This window comes from Pseudopodoces humilis, chromosome 14 (genome assembly GCF_049639895.1).
Source record: "Pseudopodoces humilis isolate 2021_Gansu_Grassland_sample_001 chromosome 14, ASM4963989v1, whole genome shotgun sequence".
NCBI lineage: Eukaryota > Metazoa > Chordata > Aves > Passeriformes > Paridae > Pseudopodoces > Pseudopodoces humilis.
Window position 1 is genome coordinate 1,505,849 of NC_142213.1, and position 19,152 is coordinate 1,525,000.

General features: G+C 63.6%; 4 protein-coding genes across 7 annotated transcripts; 3 read left to right on the forward strand and 1 right to left on the reverse strand.

The window, feature by feature from the left end:
• Positions 1-168: 168 nt before the first annotated feature.
• Positions 169-3,879, reverse strand: CTU2 (cytosolic thiouridylase subunit 2). Its single transcript, XM_014260562.2, has 15 exons — positions 3,648-3,879; positions 3,209-3,283; positions 2,676-2,754; positions 2,540-2,599; positions 2,395-2,455; positions 2,002-2,111; positions 1,636-1,919; positions 1,426-1,561; positions 1,195-1,326; positions 1,005-1,096; positions 837-928; positions 714-765; positions 560-626; positions 426-484; positions 169-350 (listed from the first exon to the last, which is right to left on the reverse strand). Exons 1-15 carry the CDS (start codon positions 3,725-3,727, stop codon positions 302-304), a joined length of 1,428 nt encoding a protein of 475 aa, XP_014116037.1. The 5' UTR covers positions 3,728-3,879; the 3' UTR covers positions 169-301.
• A 74-nt stretch (positions 3,880-3,953) lies between these two features.
• Positions 3,954-9,547, forward strand: RNF166 (ring finger protein 166). 3 transcript variants are annotated; one of them, XM_005531878.3, is made up of 6 exons: positions 3,954-4,126; positions 5,010-5,166; positions 5,565-5,677; positions 5,950-6,064; positions 6,766-6,873; positions 7,590-9,527. In XM_005531878.3, exons 1-6 carry the CDS (start codon positions 3,954-3,956, stop codon positions 7,653-7,655), a joined length of 732 nt encoding a protein of 243 aa, XP_005531935.1. In that variant the 3' UTR covers positions 7,656-9,527. The 3 variants fall into 3 exon arrangements, with proteins under 3 accessions (XP_005531935.1, XP_087918249.1, XP_087918248.1); XM_088062122.1 differs by lacking the exon at positions 3,954-4,126 and having other exon boundaries at positions 4,244-5,166; positions 5,565-5,734; positions 7,590-9,531; XM_088062123.1 differs by lacking the exons at positions 3,954-4,126; positions 5,565-5,677 and having other exon boundaries at positions 4,226-5,166; positions 7,590-9,547.
• A 2,416-nt stretch (positions 9,548-11,963) lies between these two features.
• MVD (mevalonate diphosphate decarboxylase) lies at positions 11,964-15,556 on the forward strand. Of its 2 annotated transcripts, XM_005531925.3 has the most exons (10): positions 11,964-12,087; positions 12,783-12,853; positions 12,945-13,059; positions 13,127-13,270; positions 13,446-13,645; positions 13,731-13,805; positions 14,136-14,354; positions 14,432-14,547; positions 14,627-14,735; positions 15,113-15,552. In XM_005531925.3, exons 1-10 carry the CDS (start codon positions 12,018-12,020, stop codon positions 15,191-15,193), a joined length of 1,200 nt encoding a protein of 399 aa, XP_005531982.2. In that variant the 5' UTR covers positions 11,964-12,017; the 3' UTR covers positions 15,194-15,552. The 2 variants fall into 2 exon arrangements, with proteins under 2 accessions (XP_005531982.2, XP_014116019.2); XM_014260544.2 differs by lacking the exon at positions 13,731-13,805 and having other exon boundaries at positions 15,113-15,556.
• A 288-nt stretch (positions 15,557-15,844) lies between these two features.
• CYBA (cytochrome b-245 alpha chain) lies at positions 15,845-18,842 on the forward strand. Its single transcript, XM_014260530.2, has 7 exons — positions 15,845-16,100; positions 16,141-16,209; positions 16,839-16,908; positions 17,123-17,197; positions 17,380-17,463; positions 17,538-17,619; positions 17,861-18,842. The coding sequence occupies exons 2-7, from the start codon at positions 16,152-16,154 to the stop codon at positions 18,038-18,040; spliced, it is 549 nt and encodes a 182-aa protein (XP_014116005.1). The 5' UTR covers positions 15,845-16,100; positions 16,141-16,151; the 3' UTR covers positions 18,041-18,842.
• The last annotated feature ends 310 nt before the right edge of the window (positions 18,843-19,152 follow it).

Consider the following 19,152-nt stretch of genomic DNA (forward strand, 5'->3'; position numbering starts at 1 on the left):
TTTTATTATTAATTCAAATGGTTTATTTATACAGATAGCAAATAAAACAAACTTGAGTCCTCCCTGGCTGACAGGCAGCTGGGGCAGGGAGGTGGAGGGGACCGGGGACCTGCACCCCAGCCCCCAATAAATGGGGGCTGGGGGCTCTCCCTGCCCTTGGCTGGGACAGAAACAGGGTATAAAAGCAGCTGCCTGGGTGTCAGGAGTCCTCACCAGCCTCTGGGGTATCCCTGAGGAGCGACACCTGCCCCAGCAGTGCCACAGTGGGATGGGAGCGTGTCCCCCGCTGTCCCCAACCCCTTCAGCTCTTACTGGACTCCTGGTTCTCCTGGTTCTGCTCCATCTCAGCTCTGCAAGGGACCGACACTGGATGGACACGGCCTCGAGGGCTGAGCAGGTGGGGAGGGGCCCCGCAGCCCCGGTACCTGCGGATCCTGCGCTGACCCTCGGCGCGCACGTAGGGCGGCAGCGTGTCGAGGGGACCCTGCACGAGAGGGGCCGTGAGCCTGGGGACCCCCATCACCCCCCAGAACCACCCCCCTGCACCCCAAAGCCTCACCAGCTCCTTGAAGGTGAGGCGGCAGCCGTAGCACAGCAGGGGGATGTAGGCAGCTTTGCTCTCCACCCTGTGGGACAGGGACGAGGACAGGGACACTCAGCGGTGCCTGGGAGCGGGTGCGGAACCCCGGAATGCCCCCAGCCCATGTGCTCACCCTGCTGCCGGCTCATCCAAGATCAGCGTGGGCTCCAGAGCCAACTCCTCCTCTGTAAGAGCCAGGGGGTCACTGAGGGGTGCACGGCTGCTCCCCAAATCCCCCAGTGCCCTCCCCACTCACCCCCATCAATGTCCAGGCCGCAGAGGCAGAGGAGGCAGCGCTGCGACTCACTGCTGGCCTTGGCTGGCTCCGGGCTCAGCTTCTCCCCTGTCCTGCAGCCAACGCAGGGGTTGTGGGTGCACCCCACTCCTCCCAGACCCCCAGCACCCCCAGACGGACCCCCCGTACCGGTACACGGTGCTGATGGTGGAGGGGAACTCCTCCTGCAGCCCCAGCAGGAAGCGCTCCACCAGCTGGTGGATGCTGGGCTTCTCCCGGCGCTGTGGGAACCAACGGGGAGCGCAGGGCAGGACTGGCGGGGTCCTGTCCCTGCCTTGGGGACACAGACCGTGGGCTCCCCACCACGGCACCCCCCTACCTTGGTGAAGAGGGGCGGCACGATGACGGTGGGGACGCCAAAGAAGAAGTTGTAGAAGGCGATCTCCTTGGCCGTGTAATCCCGCATGGGTCTCACCACCATCACGTCTCCGTGGCGCTGGTCCGTGAAGCCCTGCGGGTGCAGGGCTGCCAGGGGACCGTGCCACCACCAAGCCAAGCCCCCCACAGCATCATGTCACCCCCTGGGTGCGGGCGCCCGTCCCCAGCTCACCGTGTCCACGGCGAGGAAGGCGCCACGCCCCAGGGAGAGGTTGGTGAGGAGCTTGATGGCCACGCGCGTGAGGCTCTCGCCCATCATCACCTTGGCGTAGCCCCTGTCCCGGGCGGTCTGCACGATCAGGTGGGTCCTGGGGACGAGGTGCCAGCGGATCAGAGCCACCCTGCCCACCTGGCGCTGGCACCGGCGGGGTCAGTCCCTCACCGCAGCATCTCCAGCAGCTCCTCCCGCGCGGTCGCCGTCCCCGCGGCCTCGAAGCCACGGAGCAGCTCCTGGGTTTGGGCAGCGTCCGGCAGGCGGGGGGTGGCCGGGGGTCCTGCTGGTGTGTCCTGGGAGCTGTGACCGGGCAGAGAGGTGCCAGTGTCCCCGTCCTGCCGCTGCTGCTGGATGAAGCTGTCCACAGCCTCCTTGTAGGAAGGGCCGGATGGGCTGGACGCGCTGGCGCGCTCTGGCCCCGGCTGTAAGATGGATGGGGGCAGCTCCAGCGCCTGTGGGGCACAGAGGGATACGGGGGAAGTTGTCCAGATGCGTCCCCTCACCTCGACACCTGTCCCCAGGTCACCCCAATACCTCCTCCAGGTGGATCAGGTGGTAGGGGAAGCCGGTGGCCTGCAGCAGGGTCTCCATCTGGGCCAGGGTCTGCTCGCGCTGCTCCGGGCTCTGCCTGCGCACAGCTCCCTCTGGAAGGCCAGGGGACAGCACCAGGGCTGCTGTCACATTGCCAGCCCCGTTCCTGGGGCCAGGGGACAGCACCCTGACACTGTGCTGGGACTTGGTAATGGGGCAGGGAGTGGGGCTGGGAATGTGCAAGGAATGGGCAGCAGGGCTGGGAAAGGGGTAGAGAATGGATATTGGGCTGGGAACAGGGCAGGGAACAGGCAATGAGTTGGGAACAGGCAGTGGAGCAGGGAATGGGCTGGGAATGGGCAGCTGGGACACGGAGCAGCAGCCAGGCTCTCTCACCCTCGACGTAGACGAGGCCAGGGACGAAGCGGAGCCTCTTGGCTGCCTCCCGGCTGAGCCCCTGGCAGAGCAGTGGGGTGAGGAGTGGGGTGAGGGGGTGAACGAGCCCTGCACCCCCCAAGGCCCCCCGAACCCCCACTCTCACCTCCTGCACCTGCCGGACCATGGCACAGGAGGCCGGGCCCCCTGACACTGCCAGCAGCACCTGTGGGGACAGCAGGGACGGTCACGGGCCCTGGTGCCACCCCCGGGTCCCCTGTCCGTGTCCCCACTCCCGGTACCTTCTCTCCCGGGAAGATGACGCGGTTCTTGCCCAGCATGGCGCGGAACTTGTGCACAAAGTACTCGCGGAAGCAGCCGCTGGGGGACACGGGGACATGGGGTGCCTGTGCCGACACCCCCAGACCCCACATCCCCACACCCAAAGCCCCCTCGGTGTCCCCGAGACCAATGTCCCGCAGAACAACGTCCTCAGGCCCCGACATCCCAGAGATCCAGCGATCCCCGTGAGCCACGTCCCCAAACATGACTGTCCCCCCTCCTCGATGTCCCCAAGTCTCAGTGTCCCCAAGCCTTGATGTTGCTTGGCCCCGATGTCCCAGACCCCCAATGTCCCCAAACCTTGAAATCCCAGAGATCCAAGGTCCCCAGCCCCAACATCCCAACGCTCCAGACACTCAACATCCCTGAGAACAAATGTCCCCAATCCCCGATGTCCCCAAGACCCAAAGCTCCCAAGCCCCCGCCTTCCGGAGGCTCCCAGCCCCCAGTTCCCGGTGTCCCCGAGCCCCGCTGTCCCTGCCCGGTCCCTCACCGGCAGAAGGGGTCCCCGACGCGGATGACGAGCGCGGCCGTGCCCTGCCCGCACTTCATGCACGTCCGGGGGTGGCTGCGGGGACACGGCCGGTCACCGGGAGCGAGACCCAGCCGGGGGAGGGCAGCCCCGGCCCCCGGGAGCAGCGGGGACACCCGGGATGTTACCGGGTGAGATATCGGGGGGATGTTACCGGGAGCGGGGGATCGGAGGTGGCACCGGAGGGATAGCGGGAGCACCACCGGGGGGATCCCGGGGTGACACCAGAGGCAGCCCCGGGGGACACTGGTGACATACGGAGGACAGCACCGGGGGGACACCGGGCCGGTGCCGACTGGGAATGTCCCGGAGGCAGCACGGGGGGATGCCCGGGGCAATACCGGGGGGTACCGAGAGCGGCCCCGGGGGTCCGTTCCGAGGCCGGACCGGACTCACACACCTGTCTCCCGGTGCGCGGCGGCGCCGCGGCGGTTCCGTGTCCGCCCCGCAGCCACCACCGTCACCCGCCCTGTCGCACATGGCGGCGCCACTCGGTCCCGGTGGATCCCGGTGGGGTCCTGCTGGGCTCGGGTCCCGCTCGGTCTCCTTCGGCTCCGTTCGGCTCGCGCTCGGCTCCCGCTCGGCTCCCCTCGGCTCCTCTCGGTCCCGGCGGGCCCCCCCGTGGCCCCGCGCTCCCCCGCCGCGCGGCGCTGGCGCAGCGGCGCCGCTCGGTGCGTTTCCACCCGCCCCCCCGGCCGCCTCCGCCATGTTCCGGAGCCTGCTGGTGGCGGCGGCGCAGCGGCCGCAGGGCCCGGCCGGTCCCCCCCGCGCCGACCCCGGGCCGGGGGCCGCGGCCGAGGCGCTGGAGGCGCAGTTCAGCTGCCCTATCTGCCTCGAGGTTTTCCACCGCGCCGTCGGCATCGCGGGCTGCGGGCACACGTGAGACGGGGCCCGGGCGGGGGCGGCGGGGACCCCCGGAGACCCCCGGGCTGAGGCGGCCCCGGGGACGGGCGGGAGGCGGGGCTGGGAGCTGTGCCGGCCGTGGGATCCCTGCGGGCTCTGCCCGGTGACCCCGGCTGGCTCCGGGGATGGTTCGGTAGCGGGACCCCCCTCTCGCCCTCAGTGAAATACCGGGACCCTCATCCCATCCCACACCGGGATCCCCATCCCGCCCCTTCCGTTCCCTCTGCTCCCAGACCTGGCTTCTGTCCCCAGGACCCCCCAAACCCTTGTTCACGTGTTCCCCCAGCATTTCGGGGACACCTTGATCCCATTTTCCGTCTCATTTTGGGGACGTTCCCGAGGAGCTGTGGCTTTGTGTGGAGCTCCTGCTTGTTTGGGGCTGGGGGCGATTCCTGACCCCTCCATGATCCCCTCTCCCCATCCCCACTCCCCTTGCAGTGGCAGGGGCTTTGGGGAGTTTCATTCCCAGGTCCTGGTGGCTGGAGCTGGGGCCAGGAATGCCAGGATAAATCGGATTTTGGGGACGGGGCTCCTTTGCCTGTTGGTGTTTATCTCCTCTGGGCTGCTGGGACTCCTCAGCCCTTGGATTCCTTTGCCCCTGGGGATGTAAGGAGCTGGGAATGAGGTGATCCAGGTTCCTGCCTGGCCTGGATACCCGGCAGTGAGGATGAAAGGATGGCACAGCCTCGGAGCAGTGGAATTGTCTGTGCCAGCAGGGACTCACCTGCTCCCAACCTCCCAGTTCTCCCAGTATGGACGCTGATCCCTGGCTCTTGGGGTGTTGGGAGTCCCGGGGAGCGGGGTGCCCTGCTGGGCTCCTGCTGTCCCTGGGGTGCTCAGGGCTGCTGTGTGCCCCCAGGTTTTGTGGGGAATGCCTGCAGCCCTGCCTGCAGGTGCCCTCCCCGCTGTGCCCGCTGTGCCGCATGCCCTTCGACCCCAAAAAGGTGGAGAAGGCTTCCAGCGTGGAGAAGCAGCTCTCGTCCTACAAGGCTCCCTGCAGAGGCTGCAGCAAGAAGGTAAAAGTGCCTGTCCCCATTGTCCCCATTGTCCCCATCGTCCCCATCCTCCTCTGGAATGTGTCCAGAGCTGGGGAAGGGTCTGGGGGAGGCTCAGCCTGCAGAAAAGGAGGTTCAGGGGGAATTTCTGGCTCTGCACAACTCCCTGCCAGGAGGGGACAGCCAGATGGGGGTCGGGCTCTGCTCCCAGGGAACAGGGACAGAACCTCTGGGGGTCCCTGCAGCCCCAAATCTCCGTCCTGCAAGGAAGGATGGGTGGGTGCAGCATTCCCACTGCTGTGGGTCATCCCATGTGGACCAGAGGTCAATCCCACCTCAGCTGAGCAGAGCCAGCTCTATCCTGGCTCCTGGCAGGTGTTCCTGCACCTCCAGGAGTGTTTCTTGTCCTCCTTCTCCAGGTGACCCTGGCCAAAATGCGCTCTCACGTCTCGTCCTGCGCCAAGGTGCAGGAGCAGATGGCCAACTGCCCCAAGTTTGTTCCAGTTGTCCCCACATCCCAGCCTATTCCCAGGTATTCCTGTGCCTCGGGTAGGGAAACGTGTCCCTCCTTGCATGCCTTAAAATCCAGGTGTGTGTTGTGGGAGGAAGAGCAGCACCTTTTCCCTCCTGGCACTGCTGCTCCGGGTTTCGGAGCGTGGGGAGGGACGAAGGATCCACCAGAGTGGGGAGGTGGGGTGGGAAGGGGCTGGGCTGGCTCCTGCTGTGCCAGACCTCTGCTGTGTTAGTTTGGAAGGAGTCAATCCGGCCTCCCCTCAGCTCTGAGCTCATCCTTGCTCTCTTCAGCAACATTCCCAATCGCTCCACGTTCGTGTGTCCGTACTGCGGGGCCCGGAACCTGGACCAGCAGGAGCTGGTCAAGCACTGCATGGAAAACCACAGGAATGACCCCAACAAAGTGGTGAGTGATGCTGGGATGTGTGGGACAGTTCTGGAAATCCAACCACACCCCGGCTGCTGCAGCATCCCAGGCCACCAGCACGGAGTTCTGGTTCTGTGTTCCAGCTGGTTTAAATCCCTCTGGGAGCTGGGGATCTGTCTCTGCTTTGTTAGAGGCTCCCTGGAATGAGCTGCCTCCATCCCCCTGCTCCTGCAAACCAGGTGGTGCTGGATTTCCTCTCCCTGTTCCCTCTGGGTTCACCAAGGTGGGGAACTTGGGATCTTCAGCACAGGAAGGACCTGGAGCTGTTGTAGCAACTCCAGAGGAGATCATCAAGTTGAGCAGAGGGATGGAGCAGCTCTGCCGTGAGGAAAGGCTGGGAAAATTGGGATTGTTCAGTCTGGAAAAGAGAAGCTTCAGGGGGACCAAGACCTCCAGGAAAAGTGGAGAGAGGCTATTGGCAAGGGCCTGGAATGACAGGACAAGGGGGAACAGATCCAAACTGCCAGAGAGGTGGTTTGGGTTGGATATCAGGGAGAAATTGTTCCCTGTGAGGGAACAGGCACAGGTTCCCAGAGCAGCTGTGGCTGCCTCTGGATCCCTGGAAGTGTCTGAGGCCAGGCTGGACACTGGGGCTTGGAGCCTGTCAGAGGAGGGGCACCACTGACCTCTGTGGGAGGTCCCTGTGCAGGTGCCACCGTTCCATGTCCATGTCCCCACAGGTGTGCCCGGTGTGCTCGGCCATGCCCTGGGGGGATCCCAGCTACAAGAGTGCAAACTTCCTGCAGCACCTGCTCCACAGGCACAAGTTCTCCTATGACACCTTTGTGGTGAGTGTCTAAAAAAGGGGGAATCTCCTCCGTGTGCTCCATGCCAGGAGGTGAAACCAGCCCTTCCCATCCCCTTGGGCACACCCATGAGACCCTCCCACACCCACCAGGTTGTCCTCACACACCAGGAGCAGAGGGAATTGTTCCTGCGCTCCACAAAATGGGTTTTTTCCATGAAACTCTTCCCCTGAGGAATTCTAACACAAAATCTCTTTTCTTGGAGGTTTTGGGAACAGGGGGTGGGACCAGCCCAGCCCTGGGGTTTGGGGGGGCTCTGGTTGCTGCACGTGGGGGGTCCCTGACCCCTCCTGTGTGGGGGGCAGTTGTGATGGCTCAGCCTTGGCCTCAGGGGAGGCTCTGTTCCCATCTTGCTTTTGTTGGATAGATGTCAGGGAAAAGAACCTCCAGGCTTTTACAGAGGAATATCCCGACTTCTGGTGGATAAACCTGACCTGGAGCTCTGCCAAAACCCCTGGCCTTGCTAGAAAGCTTCACCCTTTGGCCTCAGCTTGTGTGGGCATGTTCCATCCCTCCTGCCAGGTGGGATATTCCAGGCAGGAGAGGGATGCAGGCACAAAGGACACCCCAAAGAGCACGGGTGCCGTTCCTGGGGTCTGTGTGCCGGAGGGATGGAGGCTCTGGGAGCGGGCAGGCCTCCATGGGGACGGTGTGCCCTGGCTGTGCCAGCTCTCCTCAGCTCCCTGTTTGATTTTCAGGATTACAACATCGACGAGGAGGCAGCGTTGCAGGCAGCCCTGGCTCTGTCCCTTTCTGAGAACTGAGGCTGATCCTTCTGCCTCCCCCGGCTCCTTCTGCACATTCCGGGAGCCCTTCGGAGCTGCCTCTGTTCCTGCTGCTCTCCAGACAAATCCCACCTTGTTTAAAAAGGTGGAGCCTCTTCAGCTGTCACAGTGAGTGAGCAGAGACCTCTGGAGAGAGGAGCTGGCGCCGCTGGGCTGGGATCAATCCTTGGATGGGCATTTCATATCCGTGCTGGGAGCATATCCCCGTGTCCAGATCTATTTATTATTAGATGCTTTTTGGCACACTCCTCCCTGCTCTCTGTTGCAACAGAATAGGTGTCTGAAACTGATAGATTGGATGCCAAACACCCTAATTTGGGACTGGAGTCAGCCACATCCTTTTAAAAAGGAGGAAGGCAGCACGGAGCATCTTTTTTTAAACTCTCCAAGGATTTTTCTAGAGATGTCAGGCTGTCCTGACGCCCCTGTGCTGGAGGCTGGAGCTGCCTCCTTCACCTGAATCCCAGGATGAGACTGAAGAGTGGTTCAGAGGAGCCCTCGAGGATGGCATCCAGCATCCAGGGAAACCCTCCCTTCCTCGTTTTGTACCGGCTCTTGGAATACCAAATCCTTGTGTTTTTCTACACGAAGCAGCGCAAAGCCTTTTCCACGTTTTGTAGAGCGGGGTCAGAAGCTGTTCCCCTTCACACTGCAATATCTGCCACCTGGGACAATAGTATTTTTATGGAACATTATTAAGAAAGTTTATTTTTTACACAACCCAAGCAAATGAACAAGTGGATTGGGAATGGGGCAGGAGGCAGGAGCTGGATCCCAGAGCGGCGGGTCGGACTCTGAGGTGGGGGGAAGTGCAGGGATATTTCTGGGCCATTGTGGGATATTTCTGGGCCTTTGCTGGATGTTTCTGGGCCTTTCCCTTCCCTCACCAGAGCTGTCTGCCTGTGAGGGAGCAGGCAGGATCGTTGTGCCATGCTGGCACTCGGCAGGAGCAGCTGGATTGGATCCAGGTGCTTGTTGCCCGTGGAATGTCTGTCCGTGCAGGATGCCAGCCCCGAGCTCCTTATCCCCTCAGAAATAAGGGATTGCGTCTCCCTGTTGTAATCCCTCCCTGGGAATGGGGCAGTGTTGATCCAAGGTGCTCCACAGCATCCTGGTGACCCGTTCCCCCTGCCCCTTCCCCTCAGCCCTGCCTGCTGCTGGTGGAGTTGGCTCTGGAGGGCTGGGAGAGGTTGGGAGGGAGATGAGCCTGAGGCTCCCAGTGCTGGAACTAATTCCCGAGAGCCTTCCTGCAGGATTTTCAGGGAACAGGGGTGGGAGAGCCCCCTCTGCGTCTCCCTGCCCGGAGAATTCCAGAGCTTTATCCAAAACCTGGCTCCAGCTCTGCTCTAGCAATATTGGCTTGGGTTTTATTTTGATTTTCATAGTACTGGTTGATTTTGGGATCTGCAGCCCTGCGAGGAGCGTGCAGGGAGCCCTCAGCTCCCCAGGCAGGGCAGGGAAAGGGCTGGAGCTGCCCTGCTCCCCTTTCTGGAGCCAGGCCAGCGAGGAGGGATGTGATCTTAACTGTTGGAGGATGTTCCTGGTGGGATGGAGAGCACTGCCATCTTCCAGGAGGGACCCAGGAGCTGTCCTGTGCTCAGCTGGGACCCTCAGCTGCTGCTCCATGAGAGCTCCCGGCTGCTGGGCCAGCACTGTTGACCTCGGGCTCCTTCCCTCTCTCCTCCTCCTTCTTGCCCCACAGAGACAGAGCAGGGGCAGCAAGAGCTGCTTTTGTAAAGCACTTTAAGGCCCCAGGTGTGAGGGGCCGCACCAGGCCATGCCAGGGATCCCTCTGTGCTGTGCCAGGGATCTCTGTGTGTGCTGTGCCAGGGATCTGTGTGTGCTGTGCCAGGGATCCCTCTGTGCTGTGCCAGGGATCCCTCTGTGCTGTGCCAGGGATCTCTGTGCTGTGCCAGGGATCTGTGTGTGCTGTACCAGGGATCTGTGTGTGCTGTGCCAGGGATCTCTGTGTGCTGTGCCAGGGATCTGTGTGTGCTGTGCCAGGGATCTGTGTGTGCTGTGCCAGGGATCTGTGTGTGCTGTGCCAGGGATCTGTGTGTGCTGTGCCAGGGATCTGTGTGTGTGCTGTGCCAGGGATCTGTGTGTGCTGTGCCAGGGATCTCTGTGTGCTGTGCCAGGGATCTCTGTGTGCTGTGCCAGGGATCTGTGTGTGCTGTGCCAGGGATCTGTGTGTGCTGTGCCAGGGATGTGTGTGTGCTGTGCCAGGGATCTGTGTGTGCTGTGCCAGGGATCTGTGTGTGCTGTGCCAGGGATCTCTGTGCTGTGCCAGGGATCTGTGTGTGCTGTGCCAGGGATCTGTGTGTGCTGTGCCAGGGATCTCTGTGCTGTGCCAGGGATCTGTGTGTGCTGTGCCAGGGATCTGTGTGTGCTGTGCCAGGGATCTGTGTGTGCTGTGCCAGGGATCTGTGTGTGCTGTGCCAGGGATCTCTGTGTGCTGTGCCAGGGATCTCTCTGTGCTGTGCCAGGGATCCCTCTGTGCTGTGCCAGGGATCTCTCTGTGCTGTGCCAGGGATCTCTCTGTGCTGTGCCAGGGATCTCTGTGCTGTGCCAGGGATCTCTGTGCTGTGCCAGGGATCTGTGTGTGCTGTGCCAGGGATCTGTGTGTGCTGTGCCAGGGATCTGTGTGTGCTGTGCCAGGGATCTCTGTGCTGTGCCAGGGATCTGTGTGTGTGCTGTGCCAGGGATCTGTGTGTGCTGTGCCAGGGATCTGTGTGTGCTGTGCCAGGGATCTGTGTGTGCTGTGCCAGGGATCTGTGTGTGCTGTGCCAGGGATCTGTGTGTGCTGTGCCAGGGATCTGTGTGTGCTGTGCCAGGGATCTGTGTGTGCTGTGCCAGGGATCTGTGTGTGCTGTGCCAGGGATCTGTGTGTGCTGTGCCAGGGATCTGTGTGTGCTGTGCCAGGGATCTGTGTGTGCTGTGCCAGGGATCTGTGTGTGCTGTGCCAGGGATCTGTGTGTGCTGTGCCAGGGATCTGTGTGTGCTGTGCCAGGGATCTGTGTGTGCTGTGCCAGGGATCTCTGTGTGCTGTGCCAGGGATCTCTGTGCTGTGCCAGGGATCTGTGTGTGCTGTGCCAGGGATGTGTGTGTGCTGTGCCAGGGATCTCTGTGCTGTGCCAGGGATCCCTCTGTGCTGTGCCAGGGATCTGTGTGTGCTGTGCCAGGGATCTGTGTGTGCTGTGCCAGGGATCTGTGTGTGCTGTGCCAGGGATCTCTGTGCTGTGCCAGGGATCTGTGTGTGCTGTGCCAGGGATCTGTGTGTGCTGTGCCAGGGATCTCTCTGTGCTGTGCCAGGGATCTGTGTGTGCTGTGCCAGGGATCTGTGTGTGCTGTGCCAGGGATCTGTGTGTGCTGTGCCAGGGATCTGTGTGTGCTGTGCCAGGGATCTGTGTGTGCTGTGCCAGGGATCTGTGTGTGCTGTGCCAGGGATCTGTGTGTGCTGTGCCAGGGATCTGTGTGTGCTGTGCCAGGGATCTGTGTGTGCTGTGCCAGGGATCTCTGTGTGCTGTGCCAGGGATCTGTGTGTGCTGTGCCAGGGATCTGTGTGTGCTGTGCCAGGGATCTGTGTGTGCTGTGCCAGGGATCTCTGTGCTGTGCCAGGGATCTCTGTGTGCTGTGCCAGGGATCTGTGTGTGCTGTGCCAGGGATCTCTGTGCTGTGCCAGGGATCTGTGTGTGCTGTGCCAGGGATCTCTGTGTGTGCTGTGCCAGGGATCTCTCTGTGCTGTGCCAGGGATCTCTGTGTGCTGGGGATCCCTCAGGGCCGTGGATCCACAGATCCCACCGGCCATGCCCGCCAGTGCATCACCCACCACTTTTTAGCATAATTAGAACTTTTAATGAGCCGTCCTGTTTTTTGAAGAATTAACTCGATGACGTATTTGTAGCAAACCATTTTTCTCAATAAAGGCAGTTTCATCCACGCCTGGCCTCCGCGGGGAAGCACTGAAGGGATCCAGGTGGGCTCCGAGGGCACTGGGGATATTGGGAGGGCTGGGAAGTGAAGGTTACAGGGAATTTGGGAGGTGGCCGGGGGACACCGGGAGGCAGAGCGGTACCGGGAGCAGAACCGGAGCGGTACCGGGAACCGCGGGCAGGTACCGGGAGCACCGGCAGCATCTGCGCATGCGCACTTCTTGCCCAATTCAAAAATGGCGCCCCGGCAGCCGCGCCCAGCGGGCTCAGGGGGCGGTGCCTCCCGTGGTCCGATCGCTGCCATTGGCTGTTGGGAACCGGGTGCTGCGCTCTCGACCAATGGCGAGGCGGGACCGCCCGCAGGCCACGGTCACGTGCGTGGCGCGGGGGCGGGGACTGGACGGCGGCGATGGCGGCGGAGCGCGGGCTGGCCATGGCCACCTGCACGGCCCCCGTGAACATCGCGGTCATCAAGTACTGTGAGTGCCGGGGGACACGGGCCGGGGGCGGCGGCACCGATTCCGGGCTGTGCTGGGTGGGCCAGGTCCGGCCGTGTCGGGCCAGGCCGTACTGCACTGCAATTCCTAGCCGTGCCATTCCAAGCTATTCCATGGCGTGCCATTCCTGTCAGTGCCATTCCAAACTGTTCCATGCCACTCCTAGCCGTGCCATGCCATTCCTGGCCGTGCCATGCCATTCCTGGCTGTGCCATGCCATTCCTGGCTGTGCCATGCCATTCCTGGCGGTGCCATGCCATTCCTGGCTGTGCCATGCCATTCCTGGCTGTGCCATGCCATTCCTGGCTGTGCCATGCCATTCCTGGCTGTGCCATGCCATTCCTGGCGGTGCCATGCCATTCCTGGTGGTGCCATGCCATTCCTGGCTGTGCCATGCCATTCCTGGCGGTGCCATGCCATTCCTGGCTGTGCCATGCCATTCCTGGTGGTGCCATGCCATTCCTGGCTGTGCCATGCCATTCCTGGCTGTGCCATGCCATTCCTGGCGGTGCCATGCCATTCCTGGCTGTGCCATGCCATTCCAAGCCGTGCCATGCCATTCTCGGCGCTGTCATGCCATTCTTGGCGCTGTCATGCCATGCTTTGCTGTGTCCATCAGTGCCATTCCAAACTGTTCCATGCCATTCCAAGCCGTGCCATGCCGTGCTCTCTTGCAGGGGGCAAGCGAGACACCGACCTCATCCTGCCCATCAACTCCTCCCTGAGCGTGACGCTGCACCAGGACCAGGTGGGTCAGCATCGGGATCAGGATCAGGATCAGGATCAGGATCAGGATCGGCTGTCCAGGGGTGCTGAGCCCCCTCGCTCTCTCCCCACAGCTCAAGACCACCACGACGGCGGCCGCCAGCCGGGATTTCACGGAGGACCGGCTGTGGCTCAACGGGAAGGAGGCGGACGTGGGGCACCCGCGGGTCCAGGCCTGTCTGCGCGAGGGTGAGCGTCCCCTTCCCGGGGCTGTCCCCGGTGTCCCCGGTGTCCCCTGACCCTGCTGTCCCCGCAGTGCGGCGCCTGGCCCGGAAGCGCCGCGGGGGCTGTGAGGACACGGCCACGCTCAGCCTTTCCTACAAAATCCACATCGCCTCCGAGAACAACTTCCCTACTGCCGCCGGGCTCGCCTCGTCTGCCGCCGGCTACGCCTGCCTGGGTGCGTCCCCTTGCTGTGACCTGTCCCCTCCTGTGGCAGTATGGCATGGAGGGCTCTGCCAGGGGCTGACAGGGGTGGTGGGGGTGTCCCCTCTGTTCTCTGTTCCCTGGCTGGCCCGGCTCGGTGGCAGCAGCAGGAGGGGTGACAGGGGTGTCCCCTCTGCCTGTCCCCGCAGTGTCAGCGCTGGCCCGGCTCTATGGGCTGGAGGAGGAGCTGTCCGAGGTGGCCCGGCGGGGCTCGGGCAGTGCCTGTCGCAGCATGTTCGGGGGCTTCGTGCAGTGGCAGCGCGGGGAGCGCCCCGATGGCACCGACAGCCTGGCCCTCCAAGTGGCCCCCGAGACGCATTGGCCGGAGCTCCGTGTCCTCGTCCTGGTGGTGAGGGGCTGGCAGGGCATTTGGGTGGGGTTTGGGACTTGGGGGGCTCAGGAGGGGCCGTGTCCCACGGTCTGTGTCCCCCCAGGTCAGTGGGGAGAAGAAGCCGGTGGGGAGCACGGTGGGGATGCAGACCAGTGTGGAGACCAGTCCCCTGCTGAAGGTAGGGGGACACGGGACTTGTCCTTCCCAGGCAGGGACAGGGTCCCCTTCCCTTGGAACGGGGCTGGAGGCTGTGCAGTGACACCCAAAGGGTCACAGTGCTGTGGGTGTCACCAAATTGGGGTGACAGTGACCTTCCTGCTGTGGATATCACCAAATTCAGGGTGCCCACAACCCACCCGTTGTGGATGTCACTGAATTGGGGTAGCTGTGACCCTCCTGCCGTGGATGTCACTAGACTGGGGTGGCCACAGCCTGCCTGGGGTGACCACGACCCACCTGCCGTGGGTGTCACTGCAGTGGACTGACGGTGACACCCCTGGTGTGACAGCACCGGGCAGAGGTGGTGGTCCCCGAGCGCCTGGCCCAGATGATGCAGCACATCCGGGACCGGGACTTTGAGGGCTTTGGCCAGCTGGCCATGAGGGACAGCAACCAGTTCCACGCCACCTGCCTCGACACCTTCCCGCCCATCTTCTACCTCACGGACGTGTCACGCCACATCATCGCGCTGGCACATCGCTACAACGCCCACCACGGCCACACCAAGGTACCAGCGGGGCCCCGGGCGTGTCACAGCACCCTGGCCCTTCCCCAGGTCCCCACATCCCCACAATGCCACCACAGGTCGCCTACACCTTTGACGCCGGCCCCAACGCCGTCATCTTCCTGCTGGACGAGGCCGTGGCCGAGTTTGTGGAGGTGGTGAGGCGCAGCTTCCCCCCCAGCACCAACGGGGACCAGTAAGGGAATCTCACTTCTTACTGGGGGAGGGTGTGGGGCTGGTGGGGACGTGGGGACTGAGCGCTCGCTGTGCCACAGGTTTGTGCGGGGGCTGCCCGTGGGCTCGGCCGTGCTGTCCCAGGAGCTGGTGGCCGCTGTGGTCAGTGAGCCTGTGCCAGGGGCTGTCCAGTACATCCTGCACACCAAGGTGAGGGGCAGGGGGGTTGGGGGAGTGGGACCGGGAGGACACGGCCTCTGTGGGGGCGTTCTGACCCCATCCCTGCCCCCATGGGGGTGTGGGACCACACTGCTGTCCCCAGGGGTGTCCAGGACCCCGTCCCTGTCCCAGTTCCTAAGGGAGTGCATAACAACCCTGTCCCCATCCCCAGGGCTGTGTGTGAGGGACCCCATCCCTGTCCCCATCCCCGGGTGGGTGTGCAGGACCCATTTCTGGACGTATTCCCACTGGCACAACCCATGGGGTGACCTTTTGGGGTCTGTGGGGCCCAGAGGTGCCACCCTGCGGGGGTGGCCCTGCAGGCAGTGGGGCTCCCCAGTGTCCCTGAGCCGTGTCCTGCCCCACAGCCTGGCCCTGGTCCCCAGCTCGTGGATGACCCCAGCCAGCACCTCCTGGGAGCGGATGGGCTGCCCCGGAGCCGCGCCTGACCCCGGTGACACTCTGGGACACGCCGGGGGGACTCTGCCACCAGCGCGCCTCGGGACCCTGAGCCGGGCCTGCTGCATCCTCCCCAGCCCTGGCGCAGGATGGGACCCCGGGGCTGGGTTTTAGTCTTTTGTACGGAAATAGAGGGCTCCTGTTCCAGTTGTGTTTCGGGTTCTGTGTGTGGTGCTGGGGGGGAACAGCGCCAGCCAAAATGGGGACAGGAGATGGGGACAGTCCCTGGGGCTGAGCTGCTCCTCTGCACAGCCCTGTCACCCCACACGACCCCTGCGTCCCTTGTGGGGCATCTCCTGTCCCATCTGCCCCCAAGTTGTCACTGATCCTTCCACATGGCCCCTTGCACATCGCACATCCCCTGTCCCCTCCCTGTCCCTTGCAGGACTGACCGTGTCCCGTGTCCCTCAGATGTCCCTGCGGGACACAGATCCTGTCCCCCCCTCATGGCCGCTGTTAGCGCTATCCCCCCGGACCGGCCTGTCCCTGTCCCCCTGGACCGGCCTGTCCCTGTCCCCCCGCGCCATCCCTGTCCCCCCGCGCCATCCCTGTCCCCCCCATGTCCTGTGACCCCGGGGTGGCCCCGGGTCGCTGCCTTGTCCCTGCGGGGGCGTGGCCTGTGAGAAGGGGGCGTGGTTAATGTGAAGAGGGCGTGGTCAGCGGTGGTAGCGCCTCACCCGCCTTCCGGGTCGGGACGGGCCGGGCCCAGCCGAGCTCCAGCGGGCAAAGCAACCGAACCCCACCGGGCGGTACGATCCGAGCAGAACCCGAGCGGGCTGAGCCGAGCTGAGCCCGACTCTCTGCGCTGAGCCGAACCGGGCCGGGCCGGGCCGGGATAGCCGAAGGCGCTCCAACCGGCGCTCGGGCCGAACCGAGCGGAGCCGGGAGTAGCCGAAGGCGCTCGGGCCGAAGCGAGTGGAGCCGGGAGTACCCGAAGGCGCTCGGGCCATGGGGCAGATCGAGTGGGCCATGTGGGCGAACGAGCAGGCGCTCGCCGCCGGGCTCAGTGAGTACGGGGGGCTGGGGGGGCCCGGGCTGGGCGGGCGGAGGGGCCCCGGGCACTTCGGAAAGTCCCCGGGCTCTGTAGGGAGTGAGCGCCCGGCGGGCTGGGGATGCCGAGCCCCGGGGGTGCCCCCAGACACGGGCCCGGGGAAGGGGAGGGGGGTCCCGGTCCCACCGGGCTGGGGAGTGCGGGCGGGAGGTGCCGAAAAGTCCCGACCCAGCGGGGCTGGAGCCTCCGCTTCCTCCTTTTCTCTTCCTCCTCTGCCCTCTCGGTTCCGTCGTCTCCTCCTCCGCTCTCCTCCGGCCACGAGGCCAAAAACCTCCCCCGGAGCCCTGGAGTTCCCTGAGCCGGGGGTCCCGCACGCAGCCTCTCCCCGGCATCCCGCATGTTGGAGTCCTTGGGACCACGGAGCCCCCAGTTCCCCTCCCGAATCCGGGGGGTCCCGAGTGTCCCCCGGGCCATAATCCCACTCTGGGGGTTTGCGGGGGGCTGTGTCCGGAGTTTGGGGGAGGCATATCCCGAGTTGAGGGCTGTTTCCCAGGCTGAGGGTTGGTGTCCTGGTTTGGGGGGTTGTATCCCGGCTTGGGGTCGGTAGTCCCGGTGTGATCCCTCCATCCCGGCTGTTCCCGCAGTCCTTCTGACGGGCGGGATCGTGGCCGTGGCGGGGCAGTTCAAGGGCTGGTACTTCGCGGCGTATTCCATGTATCCTTCCCGACAGCATTCCCGGGGCTGGGCTGCGGGAAAACCCCGTCCCGATCGGGATGGGAGGCATGAACGGGCCGGGGTCACATCCTTACCTCCCAACGCTGGTCCCAGCCGTGCTTTCCCTGCCCTACACAAACCCCTTTTTGGGATGCGGGTTGTTCCTTGGGGCCATTCCCGGTCCCATTCCGCCTTTTCCTTGACGCTCCGGCAGCGCGGCAGGCGTCCTGGTCTGCCTGCTGGAATATCCCAGGAGCAAGCGGAAGAAGGGCTCCACCATGGAGAGGTGGTGAGTGCTGTGTCCCCCCTGCAGCCGGGTCCTGGTACCCCCAAACACGGGGATGTGGGAGCAGAGCTGGATGCCACGGGTGGGTTCCTTGGGGTGATGCTTGCAGAGATGGCGGTCCCTGGAGGCTGGGTGTCCTCCCAGGGTGGGGACAGCCCCTGTGACCCCCTGCTGTCCCCTTGCAGTGGCCAGAAGTACCTGACAGCCGTGGTGAAGCTGTTCGGGCCCCTCACCAGGAATTACTACGTCCGAGCCGTCCTTCACGCCGCGTGAGTGGGGTGCAGGGTCGGGACTGGGGGCTGAGCCCCCCCAGCTCCCTCTGAGCACCAAATCTCTGTCACAGCCTGGCTGTCCCTGCCGGATTCCTCCTCTCCACCATCCTCGGCACCGTCTGCCTGGGCATCGCCAGCGGCATCTACCTGCTGGTGAGTGCAGAGGGGCTTTTGGGGGGCTGGGAGCAGGACCTGTACTTCCCTAAACCCATGGACCTGTACTTCTGTGTGAATTCCAAGAGCATTCCCAGACTGGGCTTCAGGAAAACCCTGTCCCGATCGGGGTGGAGTCACATCCTCCTTTCCCCCCACTCTGGTCCCAGCTGTGCTTTCCCTGCCCCAAACACCTTTTTGGGGTGGGGGTTGTTCCTTGGCACTGTTGCCCATCCCACAGGCTGCAGTTCGAGGGGAGGAGTGGAGACCCATCGAGCAGAAGCCCCGGGAGCGGCCACAAGTGGGGGGCACCATCAAGCAGCCCCCCAGCAACCCCCCGCCCCGACCCCCCCCCGATGCCCGCAAGAAGCAGCCGGAGGTGGGGGGGCAGGTGAACCCCATCCCTGTGGAGGCAGAATGATGGGGGATCCTCCTGCCCCATTGCCCTGCTCCTGCTCCTGCTTCCCAGCTGCTCCTGGATCCGCTGCAGGGAACGGGCTCCTGGGGGTCCCCAAAACCCCGGGGGAGCTGAGCCCCTTGGTGTGGGTCCCCAGCTCCTGGTGATGATCAGATCCCTGGGATCATTAAATCCCCCTGGGCTCCCCAAGGGATTCCCCAGTGATGCTGTGGGGTCCCCAGCTCCTGGGCATCACTAGACCCCCAGCAATGCTCAGCTCCTTGTAGGATCTCCATCTCCTGCGGGTCCCCAAATCCCCAAAGACGCTCAGCTCCCAAATTACCATGGATGTGATGCTCCCTGGGGGGTTTCCAGCCTCTGGGGGCTTCCCAACTTCTGGAGATTCCCAAATCCCTGGGGCTGCTCAACTCCCTATGGAGTGTCCAGCTCTCAGGAGCTCCCCAGCTCCTGGACCTCCCCAAATCCCCAAGAATGTCCAGTTTCCTGTGGGATCTGCAGCTCCCAAAGACTTGCCAGCTCCTAAGGGTGTCCCAAATCCTTGGGGATTCTCAGCTCCCTCTGAGTCTCCTGTTGCCAGGGGCTCCTCAGCTCCTGGAAAACCCCAAATCCCTGGACAAGCTCAGCTCCCTGAGGGTCCCAACTCTCCAAGAACCCCCCAGTTTCCTGGGGGATCCCCAAATCCCTGTGGAACTCCAGCTCTCAGGGAATCCCCTGCGCCCTAGGGGGATCAGGCAGCTCTGCTCCGGCTCTCCCTGGTTTTTGTCATTTCTGCAGTTGCTGTTGCAATAAAAAGTGGGAAAGGCACCGGCTGCTCCTGGCTCCTGCTGCAGGGGGAATCCTCCCGTTCCTGGCCTGCTCCTGGGGTGGCTGGGACAGGACTGGGGAGGTGTTTTGAGGACAAACAGTGCAATTATGGGCAAATCCAGGATGCGGATGTGCAGAGTACGGCCAGGGCAGGGTCCCCTCCCAAAATCCTTATGGAACCAACAGTGGGGTGGAACTGGGAGCGGCACAGCGAGTCCCAAAGGAGCCCCCAAAACCTGGGATAGCCCCCAGCAGGGAATGTGGGGAGCATTTCCCTTCCCAGTCCCACTCGTGGGTGCGGGAAGTTCCCT